The following is a 13,137-nucleotide window of genomic DNA, read 5'->3' as shown; positions in this document are numbered from 1 at the left end:
GGATTTTCTGAAAGAAAGCAAAAGTTGTCCAGGTCCTGTATACTCTCAGAGAAACTGTCACTGTCGTGGTACCTTCAAGGGTACATAATCAGTGCCTTTAGTTAGGGAACATAACTGTACCTTATTCAGTATAATTCTAGATTTTAAAATTGTGTGGCCTGCAGTTCTTTTGATGTTTGTCTGCGTACTATTGTGAATTCCTGCATAAGTTTTTTATGCCCTTTTGGACAAATTGTGGGAAGGTTCAGTTCATCCATCCATCCATTATCCACCGCTTATCCAGGTCCGGGTCGCGGGGGAAGCAGTCGGAGCAAAGAAACCCAGGCCTCCCTCTCCCCAGCCACCGACTCTAGCTCTTCCGGGGGTATACCGAGGCGTTCCCAGGCCAGTCGAGACATGTAGTCTCTCCAGCGTGTTCTTGGTCTGCCCTGGGGCCTCCTCCCCGTTGGACATGCCCGGAACACCTCTCGAGGAAGGCGTCCAGGAGGCATCCGGACCAGATGCCCGAACCACCTCAACTGGCTCCTCTCGACGTGGAGGAGCAGCGGTTCCACTCCGAGTCTCTCCCGGATGTCCGAGCTCCTAACCCTGTCTCTAAGGGAGAGTCCAGACATCCTGCAGAGAAAACTCATTTCAGCCGCTTGTACCCGCGATCTCGTTCTTTCGGTCACTACCCAAAGCTCGTGACCATAGGTGAGGGTTGGGACGTAGATTGAATGGTAAATCGAGAGCTTTGCTTTTCTGCTCAGCTCTCTCTTCACCACAACGGACCGGTACAGAGCCCGCATTACTGCTGACGCTGCACCGATCCGCCTGTCAATCTCACGCTCCATCTTTCCCTCACTCGTGAACAAGACCCCGAGGTATTTAAACTCCTCCACTTGAGGCAGGATCTCACTTCCAACCTGGAGAGAGCACTCCACCCTTTTCCGGCTGAGTACCATGGACTTGGAGGTGCTGATCCTCATTCCTACCGCTTCACACTCGGCTGCAAACTGGTCCAGCAAGAGCTGGAGGTCCTGGCACGATGAAGCCAACAAGACCACATCATCTGCAAAAAGCAGACATGGAATCCTGAGACCACCAAACCGGACACCCTCCGGACTCTCTTCTCCAGTACCCCCGCATAGACCTTACCGGGGAGGCTGAGGAGTATGATCCCCCTATAGTTGGAACACACCCTCCGATCCCCCTTTTTAAAAAGGGGAACCACCACCCCAGTCTGCCAATCCAGAGGCACTGCCCCCGATGTCCACGTGATGTTGCAAAGACGTGTCAACCAGGACAGCCCCACAACATCCAGAGCCTTGAGGAACCCAGGGTGAACCTCATCCACCCCCGGGGCCCTACCGCCAAGGAGTTTCCCTACCACCTTGGCCACTTCAGCCCCAGTGATAGACGAGCCCCCCCCCCCCCCCCCCCCCCCCCCCCGGGGTCCCCAAGCTCTGCTTCCTCTGTGGAAGACGTGCTGGTGGGATTGAGAAGATCCTCGAAGTATTCCTTCCACCGTCTGGTGACGTCCCCAGTCGAGGTCAACAGTTCCCCACCCCCACCATATACAGTGTTGGTGGAAAACTGCTTTCCCCTCCTGAATCGCCTGAGGGTTTGCCAGAAACTTCTCTGAGCCGACCAAAAGTCGTTTTCCATGTTCTCCCCCGACAGGCACCGACAACCTTGCAGCCACAGCTCCGTTCAGCCGCCTCAACAATGGAGGTCCGGAACATGGCCCACTCGGATTCAATGTCACCAGCCTCCCCCGGGATGCAGTCGAAGCTCTGCCGGATGTGGGAGTTGAAGATCTTTCTGACAGGTTCCTCTGCCAAACGTTCCCAGCAAACCCTCAGCACACGTTTGGGCCTGCCAGGTCTGTCCGGCATCCTCCCCCGCCATCTGATCCAACTTACCACAAGGTGGTGATCAGTTGACAGCTCAGCGCCTCTCTTCACCCGAGTGTCCAGAACATATGGCCACAGGTCAGATGATACGACTATAAAGTCGATCATTGAAATGTGGCCTAGGGTGTCCTGACGCCAGGTGTACTTGTGGACACCCTTATGTTCGAACATGGTGTTCGTAATGGACAAACTGTGACGAGCACAGAAATCCAATAACTGAACACCACTCAGGTTCAGATTAGCGGGGCCGTTCCTCCCAATCACGCCCCTCCAGGTCTCACTGTCATTACCCACGTGAGCGTTGAAGTTCCTCAGCAGAACAATGGAGTCCCCAGAATGAGTGTTCTCCAGCACTCTCTCTAGGGTCCCCAAGAAGGCATGGTACTCTGAACTGCTGTTCGGTGCATAAGCACAAACAACAGTCAGAGCCCTTTCCCCAACCCGAAGGCGCAGGGAAATTACCCTCTCGTCCACTGGGGTAAACCCCAATGTACAGGCGCTAAGCCGGGGGGCTATGAGTAAGCCCACACCTGCCTTACGCCTCTCACCCTGGGCAACTCCAGAGTGAAAGAGCATCCAGCCCCTCTCAAGGAGATTGGTTCCAGAGCCCATATTGTGTGTCGAGGTGAGCCCAACTATATCTAGCCGGTACCTCTCAACCTCGCGCACCAGCTCAGGCTCTTTTCCTACGAGAGAGGTTACGTTCCATGTTCCAAAAGCCAGTTTCAGTAACCGAGGATCAGAACGCCAGGGCCCCCGACCCCGACCGCCACCCGACCACAATGCACCAGACCCGGATTACTACCTCTCCCACAGGTGGTGGGCCCATGGGAGAGTGGACCCATGTATCTCCTTCGGGCTAAGCCCGGCCGGACCCCATAGGTGAAAGTCCGGCCACAAGGCGCTCGCCAAGGAGCCCCTCCCCCAGGCCTGGCTCCAGGGTGAGGCCCCGGTAACCCTGCTCCGGGCAAGGGAGGCTGTGTCCACGTTATTCTCTTTTTCATCCGTGTCTTTATGGATCACTCTTTGTCTGGCCCACCACCTAGGACCAATTTGCCTTGGGAGACCCTACCAGGGGCTATTGCCCCCGACAACATAGCTCCTAGGCTCACGCAGGCACGCAAACCCCTCCACCACGTTAAGGTGGTGATCCAAGGAGGAGAGGTTCAGTTCAGTTCCGTTGAATTTATTATTATCTCTCAGACAGAAGCTTGGTTTCCAGGAAGTCACTAACAATCCCATCCATGCATACAGTACAATATAAAACAATATAAAACACATGTAATGGCTGAAACAAACATTTACAGAACAAATTAATTTACACCTAAAAGGAGCAAACAATGTGCAAGCAGAAGACAGAGAACTTTACTCTGCCCTCTTATTTAGCAGTATGGATGTACTAGATAAAGGAGTTCTTAAATCTACTGCAGCGTATTTTCGGAAGACTGTAGTGTAATGGAACAGTTGGTAGAAATCGGAACTTTACCTTCAGAGGATAATCATCAGATACAATAATTAACTCAGCTTTGTTCAAGATATATTTGGTTCACTACTGTTTCAAGTTTTCTCCATTTGTGGATTTCACGCTGTGGATTCCTAGAGATTTAGCAAAATCCTTTTAAAACTTTCGAAAGCAGCAGATTTCAATGTACTTGTTTCTTTAGAAAGTAGCATTATGTGTTGATATTAGAGAATTTTAGCCTCAATCACAATGCCAGACATGTTATATTTAAGTGAAGTGTAGATACAGCAGCAATAATTTTCACCTAGGGCAAAGTAAACATGCATTTATTGATCATTGTACAACATAAAATGACTTCTGTAAATAACCCATCCGTGGCAGTGAACACACACACACACAATAGTGCACAAGGGGCAGTGTACACATGCCAGAACGGCAGGCAGCTGTCTCCTCCACCATTTTCCTGTTAAGTGTGAGGACCTTCTCTAATGTTTCTCTAAACATTAAACATTAGGCAACAGCTGGTATGACTGAACAGGATTTTTCCTTCAATAAATTGAAACATGTAAAAACTGCACCTTGTGGTTACTTGTTACTGAAAAATATGCAGTCATAGGAGGAAATGTGATAAGGGGTTATATGTTTTCACAACATAAATGTACTAATCATTCAAATATTCATACATCCATATATATATATATATATATATATATATATATATATATATATTGCAACCATAAATAGGAGGTGTCCAACAGATTTAATCTTAAAATAACTTATTAAATATTTACACTTGGCTAAAATTTATACATCTAATAGACAACCCCAAAGTCATCTATAACACTTTTTATCTTTGGGCTCACTGGGGTGTTTTTATTTACTGAATTGATTTTTGCAGTAAAAATCCCACATAATCCCAAGTAACATGTTGCTGTCCAAAGAAAACAATTTTTATAACTTTATCGAAGAAGGAAAAACTTTCTTAACATTCTGCGGAAGTCAATGTAAAAAAAAAGATCTTATTCCAAGTAATTTTGGAGTATTTCTATTGGTCCATTCATCATAAAGATTTCACACAATATGAAGGACATCTGTTGTGTTAAAATGATTTAGTAAACTAAAAATGATCAACAGTGTAGATAAATTTCTTTTGACAGCAATGAAACAGTAAAACTGCTTGACAAACAACAATATCTGTTCAGGTCAGTTGAGCTAATCATGTAATACACTAAAAATTATAACATATGTTTACTCCCTGCTGTCCAACAGTATTCTTGGAATGCATTTGTTTGGGTGCAAATTCAGCCTGAAGATGGAGAATGGAGACACGATACCAGACAGGAAGAACTTTGACTCTTTGCTGTGGGCCATCGTCACTGTGTTTCAGGTTAGAGCTCAGTCGTCAATGCCTTAGTTGTTATACATTCATTAATCACTGAGGTACAGGCTTGTATATAACATAAAGCACCCCATTTTAGAAAGATTAGTGAGCATTTTTAATAGATTTAATGGCTGAGAACATACATACATACATAAGTTAAGGTTTACATGTTTTTTTTATTACTTATACTGAGACCAGAAAAGGCACTACTTCCTCAACCACTGTCATTAAAAGAGTAAGGTCTGCCCACCATTCTTATTTCTAGAGCAGCACCAAATAGAGCAATTATTTTTAATACTCTGAAAGGATTCGCTTATAGTGTTTGTTGCATCAGCACAATTTTCTCCATTGTTGCTAAGGTGCTGAACCTGCATTGTACTTGTCTACAGTGTGCAAAAAATGAAATCCCCACTATAGAAAATGCTAACAGATCATGTTTTATGTACAAACAGGCATAATACCTGGACTGATATAGCCAACTCTCTCTAAGACGCATATAACATGGAACTTGTATTCTGTATAACATTTGTGCCTTTTAATTCATTAGACAGCCAGGTCATTATAATTTGTTTATTGCTTTATAACAATAAAAAAAGCCATTATATTGTTATAATTTTTGGGTTATCTATAATTACATATAATTTCATCCAATTGCGTTAGGATATGGAAGTTAAAAAAGTCATACAATAATGTATATTGATGTTGAGTATATTGATATCAGATGAATTTATCTGATATTTTAACATCAGAAACGAACCTGTACACATGTACCGATGTTTCTATAAGAGTTCAATATTTTATAAGAGTATATTCTCTAAGAGTTACAATACTTTAAGGATTTGAAGCTTTCAAAATGTCATTACTCAGAATGGGATATAGACAAAAGCAGGGAAGTCTGGTTCAAGAAGCTGTTGGTTTTCTCAGAACAGTTGATTTGCCAACCAGTTTTCAGACCTCAGCATCACTGAATATATTCAGAATTACTTATCTGTGCGAACCGGGAAAAGGTGACCAACTTCTAAAATGTAAACTTTGTTTAGACTTGTTTTTTGGTAAATCTGAACGCAAACCTTCCGAAAGGAATGAAACCTATTAAGAAAAATAAATGTGAAGAATAGACACACAAAATAGTGAAGGAATTTTTATATTTTATATGTTATATATTTGCTTTACTTTTCTATCTAATAGGAATATCTATACATGAATGGTGGTCTTTGACTTTCGCACAGTACTCACCCCTGACTTCCCATCACACACACAGAGGATGTGCTGTGGTATTTTGTCTGTATCAGCTGTCTAGCTGTCTACAGGCTTATGTCTACAATAATTGTTTTGTTTTTATTGTAGATACTAACTCAGGAGGACTGGAATGTTGTCCTCTATAATGGAATGGCTTCCACCTCTCCACTGGCTGCACTTTACTTTGTAGCCCTGATGACGTTTGGAAATTATGTCCTGTTTAACTTGCTGGTAGCCATCTTGGTGGAGGCCTTTCAAGCTGAGGTACAGTGACACAGAATTTAATATTTATCAGTGTGTTTTGTGTTAAACAATATCCCCACCAGCAACTGCCTTTCTGTAATGTCAACAATAAAGACATTGTATAAAGCTTTCTTTAGTGGTGGGAGATTATTTATGCATAATAAATGGTTCTTTTTCACACCACAAGGTGCCTGGGTCTTCTGCTGAATTTCTAACGCTGTGCTTCTTTGTTGGGCCCATCTGTCACACTGCAGGCTGTGTGAACCAAAAACAGGTCACCAGTATGTTTATGTAAAGCCACCAACACTAATACTATAGCACCGCAGTGCTCTCACTGGGTCGTGAGGCATTAACTGTGTACACGTAGAGCAGATTTAGGCTAAGTGAGGGACTGCTGGTGTTGGTGCCCCAGAGCCTCATTCACATATGAAGAGAGACAGGCAGCTGTTTGTGATCAACCTGGTGGCTTGGCTTACAGTTGCATTCAGAATATCACAGTTATTGAAACCCTGAATGCTGCCCATTCCAGGTGTTGGCTCCCATAGAAGGCTGGGTCTGTTACATTTCTCCTGTGTTTGCAGGGAGATGCCACCAAGTCAGACTCAGATGAGGAGAAGAGGTCCGTTGATTTTGAAGAAGAGGAGAAGATGGGGGAATTGCGGGACAGAGGTTATTGTTGTTTCATTTTTTTTTTTTTAAACGATAACCTCAGGAAAAAAGTCAATGCATATTTAAAGCAGAATTAGCTACCTAAGGAGAAGGCATCAGCTTGTGTTTTATACGTCTGCAGCACTACTCAGGCATGGATGAGCTCAGTCTGGGTGCCTCTGTCTCATAAAGAAAGGAATGGTCCTCTAGAGCATTGTTAAAGTTGCCGTTTACCTGTCACAGTCTGTAGATCTTCAGAGGAAATGGCCTTTTATATGTCTTCTGCTGTTTAGTTTTACTACTGTATGTCCTGCATGGCAGATCTCTCCATTTAGTTTAGTCAATGGGCTGTGGAAGTGTTTTGTAGTGTACAGTAAGTCTGGGGCAGTTTCAGCATTTTATCTTTCCCAGGTTTCCTGAAACAGCTTATTTTTGGTAATTATCAATGACAGAGTTGAAGATGTATTCCTTGATGATGTCAGCAAATGGGCATGTGGACCTTCGTGGTAACTTGCCCCCACCGATCATCATGCACACGGCTGCCACCCCCATGCCCACTCCAAAAAGCTCCCTCGGGCCAGAGTCTGTCTTCAGTTTGGGGGAGTCAAGAAGAGGCAGTGGTGTCTCTATCGATCCAAATGGTTATGATCAGAGGTCCCTGGTAAGTAGCTTGGTTGAGTTTAAAAGGGTCATATATTAGTTTCCAGTTAAAAACACTTTTCAATGCACTCAAAGAAATTAAAAACCTTTCATAAGAATTACACTTAATGAAGGATTATGCTGAAACATGTTGGTTGCTTTTTTGTTATTCTTTTTTCTTTCAAACTGAAACTTCCCTTTCTGTTGTGCACTTTCAAAAGCCCCTTTGTATCTATTTTGTCCCCTATTTAGATTTGTATTATAATAAACAGAATTGTTTGAAAAATATTGATTGAAGTTGCATGTTTAAGTGTGTTCTCCATGTGTCACCTTAGTCCAGCCCAAGGAGATCGCCATGCCACCCCCGGAGCTCAGGCAGTAACTGGGGCAGTCGTAGATCAAGCTGGAACAGCCTTGGCCGAGCACCAAGCCTGAAGAGGAAAGATACATCTGGTGAGAGAGAATCTCTGTTGTCTGGCGAGGGCAGAGGAAGCTTTGAGGATGAGGACATAGAGGGCAACCTGTCAGAAAGAGCATGCAGCACCAGCGGGGGTTCTTTGCAGCACCCCAGTTCTCTGGAGTTCCCAGAGCTGCCCCCAGGGCCCAGCCTGTACCCACCAGGAGAGTACCATGACTGCAACGGGAGGGCCCTGCATCTGCCTACAGAATTGCCCTCCGAGCTGAGCCGAGAGGACTCCACCACCGAGGAGGACATGGATGATGTGAGCAAAGCCACAGCTGCAGAGACACACACAAACACACACACACACACACACAAACACACACTCATATATTTGCCTAAATGCTCCCACTGTGCCATTGCTTTGTGTTTTTTAAAGGACGCCTTCCCATGGGCCTAACTTCCTAGGAGACTAATTGTTATGCTGTAATTGATTCAGTGGAGCACTTTGCAAGCTGTAATTGTTTGTCTTGGTGGGTGGAAAGTGACCTCTCTGTGCCAGTGTGATGGTATCTCAGCAAACAAGAGCCTATGTGATGAAATTGAGTTTTGAGAGTTATGAAATATGCAAAAAATAAAAACAGCCTGCTGTATCTGCATGCTAAATTAGAAAAGATTGTATTGCTAGATTAGCAGGTCCCTTAGTAACATGGAGGTGCAAGCAGGGAGTCTCAGACTAGCTGTTTAAGATTTAAACAGTGCAAATAATTTTCAGTCTCCTTTTATCTGAAGAAAACAAAAACAAGTCAATGGCATGATATCTCAATTGCACCAATTACTGCATGACCTTCAAGGGAAAGCTGAAACTTTTACATCTAAGTTCTGTATGGTCAGATTTGATCATAAACACATGCAGATCTAACCAACTATATTGCTATTCATCAATTTACCTATCAAACGCCCATCAGGTGCAAGTGTGTGTAAATCTAAACATAGTATATATATATATATATATATATATTTATATTTTATTTTTTTTTCAATTCAATTCTTGATTTGCAGTGTAATAATCCAAATAATCAAATAACAATAAGTATTATTGTTACTGTTGTTGTTATTATTATTAGTATTATTATTATTATTATAATATATGTATAGCTAAAATATTTTTCATGATATTTGTGCAGTTTCTGAGCTTCCTCTCTGGGCTTTTTATGTGTTGCAGAGTGTCTGTTTCCGACTGAAGAAGATGCTGGATGTTTATAAACCTCAGTGGTGTAAAGATCATGAAGACTGGTCATTATATCTGTTCTCCCCACAAAACAAGTAAGGAGCCTTAATCACCTAGTGTACAGTAAATATGCTAAACCTTTGTAGGTCTCTGAATTTGAATTCTGCTTGTCTTGTAGGTTTCGGATGGCCTGCCAGAGGCTTATTTCACACAAAACGTTTGATTATGTGGTCTTGGTCTTTATCTTCCTTAACTGCATCACAATTGCTCTGGAGAGGCCAAGTATTTCAACTCACAGCACAGTAAGCTTAACAGCTGTATCGTTCTTAATCTAATGAAAATAGATCATTTACAAGCTCAGTGACAAAAGAAAATCCTATCTTACTGAAACACTTTAATCTTAGACTTTTAGATTCCATAATACCTCAAACAGCTATTTGCTATTGTCATGCAGAAACTTAATATTACTTCTCATAAATGCTGTATTTTTTTATATATATATATGTATATATATTTTTTTATTTCTTTTTTAGGAGCGAATGTTTCTCACTATTTCCAATTATGTATTCACTGTGATCTTTGTTGCTGAAACAACTGTGAAGGTACTTGAGCATCTACTTGATAAAACTATCCAAAAGGAAGACCTCAGTTTCAGATTAACTCATTTGGCGTCTATGTCTGTTCTTGTAGGTGGTGGCCCTTGGCTTCTACAGCTATCTGCAGAGCACATGGAATGTGTTGGATGGAGTGCTTGTGTTAGTTTCACTCATTGACATCCTGGTGTCTCTAGCGTACACTGGTGGGAACCGGATCCTTGGCATTTTGAGAGTTCTCCGTCTGTTGAGGACGCTGCGACCTCTGAGGTCAGGAGGCAAGGGTCATGTTGAAGGCCTTATTCTTCTTTAAATATAGTTGTTGCAAATCAAAGATTAATTAGTTTAATTCTGAAAGGTTGTGCAGGTTTCACTGTGTACTCTGCCAAATATTCACCTTTATGTGTTCATATATATTCTGATCTGCACTACAGTATTTTTGGCAGCTGTACAACGAATGTAATGCTACATATATATGTATTAATACAGAGGTTCTGGTTGTTTTTGTGTGGACAGGGTGATCAGCCGTGCTCCTGGACTAAAACTTGTAGTAGAAACACTAATAACATCTCTGAGGCCAATTGGGAACATAGTACTTATCTGCTGTGCATTCTTCATCATCTTTGGCATTCTTGGAGTTCAGGTAGAGTCTGTGATAAATTTAAATTGTGAACAAATTTTTGTAATATTTGTCTGACTTGATCAATACCATACAGGTTTTAATAACACTTTATTTGCAATATTAAGCTTTTTAAGGGCAAGTTTTACCATTGTGAAGGCCTAGATACACGAAACATCACCAATAAATCAGAGTGCCTTCAGGCAAACTACAAATGGATTCGGAGGAAATACAACTTTGATAATTTGGGACAGGTAAGTTGTTATAAGCATAAACAAGATAAGATGTAAAATATCCATTGCCAATCCTTTACCTGGAGCCACAAAATCCTGGTATCACCCATTGTTCCTACACCTAACCATTAATTTACTGTGGCTGTTTATGATCCAATAAGTAGCCAGCTACATCTAGTAACATTTGTAACAAGTGTACTAGTATCATACTTCTACCCACTAAGGTTGCTGTGGGTATTAGTGAAAAATAAATGATGTGCGTTTCAGTGTAACAAAAATATGTTGTTGAAACTAGACATGTTATGATCTAATGCATTAAATTCCCTGGTCAGTATCAACCTTTGCCTTTAACTTCACTGTCTTTCTCTCCCTCTACTTTTCAGGCTCTCATGTCACTGTTTGTACTATCTTGTAAGGATGGCTGGGTGAATATTATGTATGATGGGCTGGATGCTACATCTGTGAATGAGCAGGTTTGATATTTTTGTCATCCTTTGGCCTTTTACAGTAACATCACACTGTTTCTCCTATAATTAAAAGGTTATTTTTCTCTCTCTTTTTTCTTCTTTTCCTTTTGGCAGCCGCGGCGTAATAATAACCCATGGATGCTGCTCTACTTCATTTCTTTCCTGTTGATTGTAAGCTTCTTTGTGCTGAACATGTTCGTGGGCGTGGTGGTGGAGAACTTCCACAAATGCCGGCAGGACCAGGAAGAGGAGGAGGCACGCCTGCGTGAAGAGAAGAGACAACGGCAACTGGAGAAAAGGCGCAGGAGTAAGGAGAATTGCGGGTCTGGTCGGTAGTCTGTTTTTCTGAGCACTGCCTGCCTCCAAAGCCTGAGACAGAAACAGAAAGAGAGAGAGCTAGAGAAAAAAATCAAACAAAACTTAACAATTAAACAAAAAAATACAAGTTAGAAAGGTCTGACTGCATTAAAAGCCTTGTCAATTTTGGCACTGATCTGGGTACAGTCTTGGATTGTGATGGTCTGCAGCATGCCCTTTGCATGATATCTCAGTTGCACCAAATACTGCATGATCTTCAGGGGAAATTTGTTTCAAACACTATTGCACTTGTACGTCTAAGTTCTGTATGGTAGGATTTAATCATAAATTAAGCACATACAGATCTAACCAACCATTTTGATGTTCATCAGTTTTAACTATTAAACACCCATCGCGTGCAAGTGTGTGTAAATCTGACTGTAACATTTTGAAATAAATGCTTGACTGCAGTTAACTTATTCATATGTTCCCAAAATATCCACATAATAATGATAATAATAATAACATAATCATTAACATGTCCACTAATATAAGCAAATGCTGCACCTACTCACTGTTTAATTCGTAGACATATTACTCAGTGCTTTACCATTGTTAGCACCCAAAAAATAACATAAAAATCTAGTGCAGTAAATTCATTTAATACACTGGAAGCACTTGATCCAACACTGAGACTGATTCATCTACTGTGCTCAAATCTCTGTTTGTTTCCACATCATAAAGAAGTTTCTTCGATCAGATGTTGAAGAGTTTTTATGTTTTTCAGTGTGGTCAGATCTGCACTTCTTTTTTAACAGAATTTTGAGGAGTAAGGTCCAGTGTCATTTAGCAAGAATACACTCCACGGTTCTACTTTTCAAGAATAATGAATGAAAAGGATCTATAACATTTATCTTATATTTTAAAATTATGCTCCTGGCTTGTTTAACATTACGCAGAGCCACAACACATTGCCTGCTGGAGATATCAGGAAGGGATAAGAGAGATTTCCATAAGCTCTATAAATGCCTCACTTGCTGCAGCTCCTCCTCACTGTGTTAAGTAAGAGTGCCAGCAGCATTATTCCAGCCCAGAGAATGAAAGACTCCCAGGAGAATTAAAGACTAAAAGCATTGGCCATGGTTTTACTTGACCCAATGAATAAGGAATAAGGTACTCACACGTGTTGTTATACATTAGCACATAAGCATGCCAGGGTAACATTATCTGACTAATGATCTCTGGTACGAAAGCTGACGGTTTTATCCCCCTCTGTTACACTCTCCTCATCCTGCAATTAATTCAGTCTGTGAGTTAGTGGTGCAGTAGCAATGACTCAGTCAGCACATATAGCTATTTTATTAAAGAATTTCAGCAGGTTTGTTTTATGTCTACACAATCCAATAGGCTAGATTAACTGGATATTGACGCAAACACTGACCTTATTTAGTAAATTGGGCATCAATCAGATTTGACTGATCCATATTTGTACTGGACTGTATCAACAGTATAATATCAGTAGTCTAATATGTCTTAATAAAGTCACTCTAAAAAAAATGTCAATCCAAAATGTGATTTGCATCAAATTGTCATGATTATTTTTTATTACAGAGACTTATTATGATAAATACACGCAATTGTAATGAACGATTGCATTTCAGGCAAACTTGAGTAGGTAATGAGTGTTGAGTTTGGGTTATTTTTTTATGTGAAACGTACAATAGTCCATATTTAATCAAAGTTCTGTAAAATTGATTGCAGGTTTACCACTCTGAATAGCTTATGAATAA

General features: G+C 41.6%; 1 protein-coding gene across 1 annotated transcript in view; it reads left to right on the top strand.

Moving 5' to 3' along the window:
- Nucleotides 1-13,137, top strand: part of cacna1ha (calcium channel, voltage-dependent, T type, alpha 1H subunit a) — a 53,750-nt gene that overhangs the window by 27,703 nt on the left and 12,910 nt on the right. Inside the window, exons 11-23 of the mRNA XM_066673687.1 lie at nt 4,627-4,744; nt 6,086-6,241; nt 6,802-6,889; nt 7,321-7,529; nt 7,843-8,229; nt 9,133-9,233; nt 9,317-9,440; nt 9,672-9,740; nt 9,829-10,001; nt 10,248-10,374; nt 10,479-10,604; nt 10,967-11,056; nt 11,165-11,357. Of these exons, the coding sequence (XP_066529784.1) occupies nt 4,627-4,744; nt 6,086-6,241; nt 6,802-6,889; nt 7,321-7,529; nt 7,843-8,229; nt 9,133-9,233; nt 9,317-9,440; nt 9,672-9,740; nt 9,829-10,001; nt 10,248-10,374; nt 10,479-10,604; nt 10,967-11,056; nt 11,165-11,357 (1,961 nt within the window). The remainder of the gene's footprint in view (nt 1-4,626; nt 4,745-6,085; nt 6,242-6,801; nt 6,890-7,320; nt 7,530-7,842; nt 8,230-9,132; nt 9,234-9,316; nt 9,441-9,671; nt 9,741-9,828; nt 10,002-10,247; nt 10,375-10,478; nt 10,605-10,966; nt 11,057-11,164; nt 11,358-13,137) is intronic.

This window comes from Hoplias malabaricus, chromosome 6, assembly GCF_029633855.1.
Source record: "Hoplias malabaricus isolate fHopMal1 chromosome 6, fHopMal1.hap1, whole genome shotgun sequence".
NCBI classification, from domain to species: Eukaryota; Metazoa; Chordata; class Actinopteri; order Characiformes; family Erythrinidae; genus Hoplias; species Hoplias malabaricus.
The sequence above is the reverse complement of the archived record's forward strand: the minus strand, read 5'-3'. Positions and strand labels throughout refer to the sequence as shown.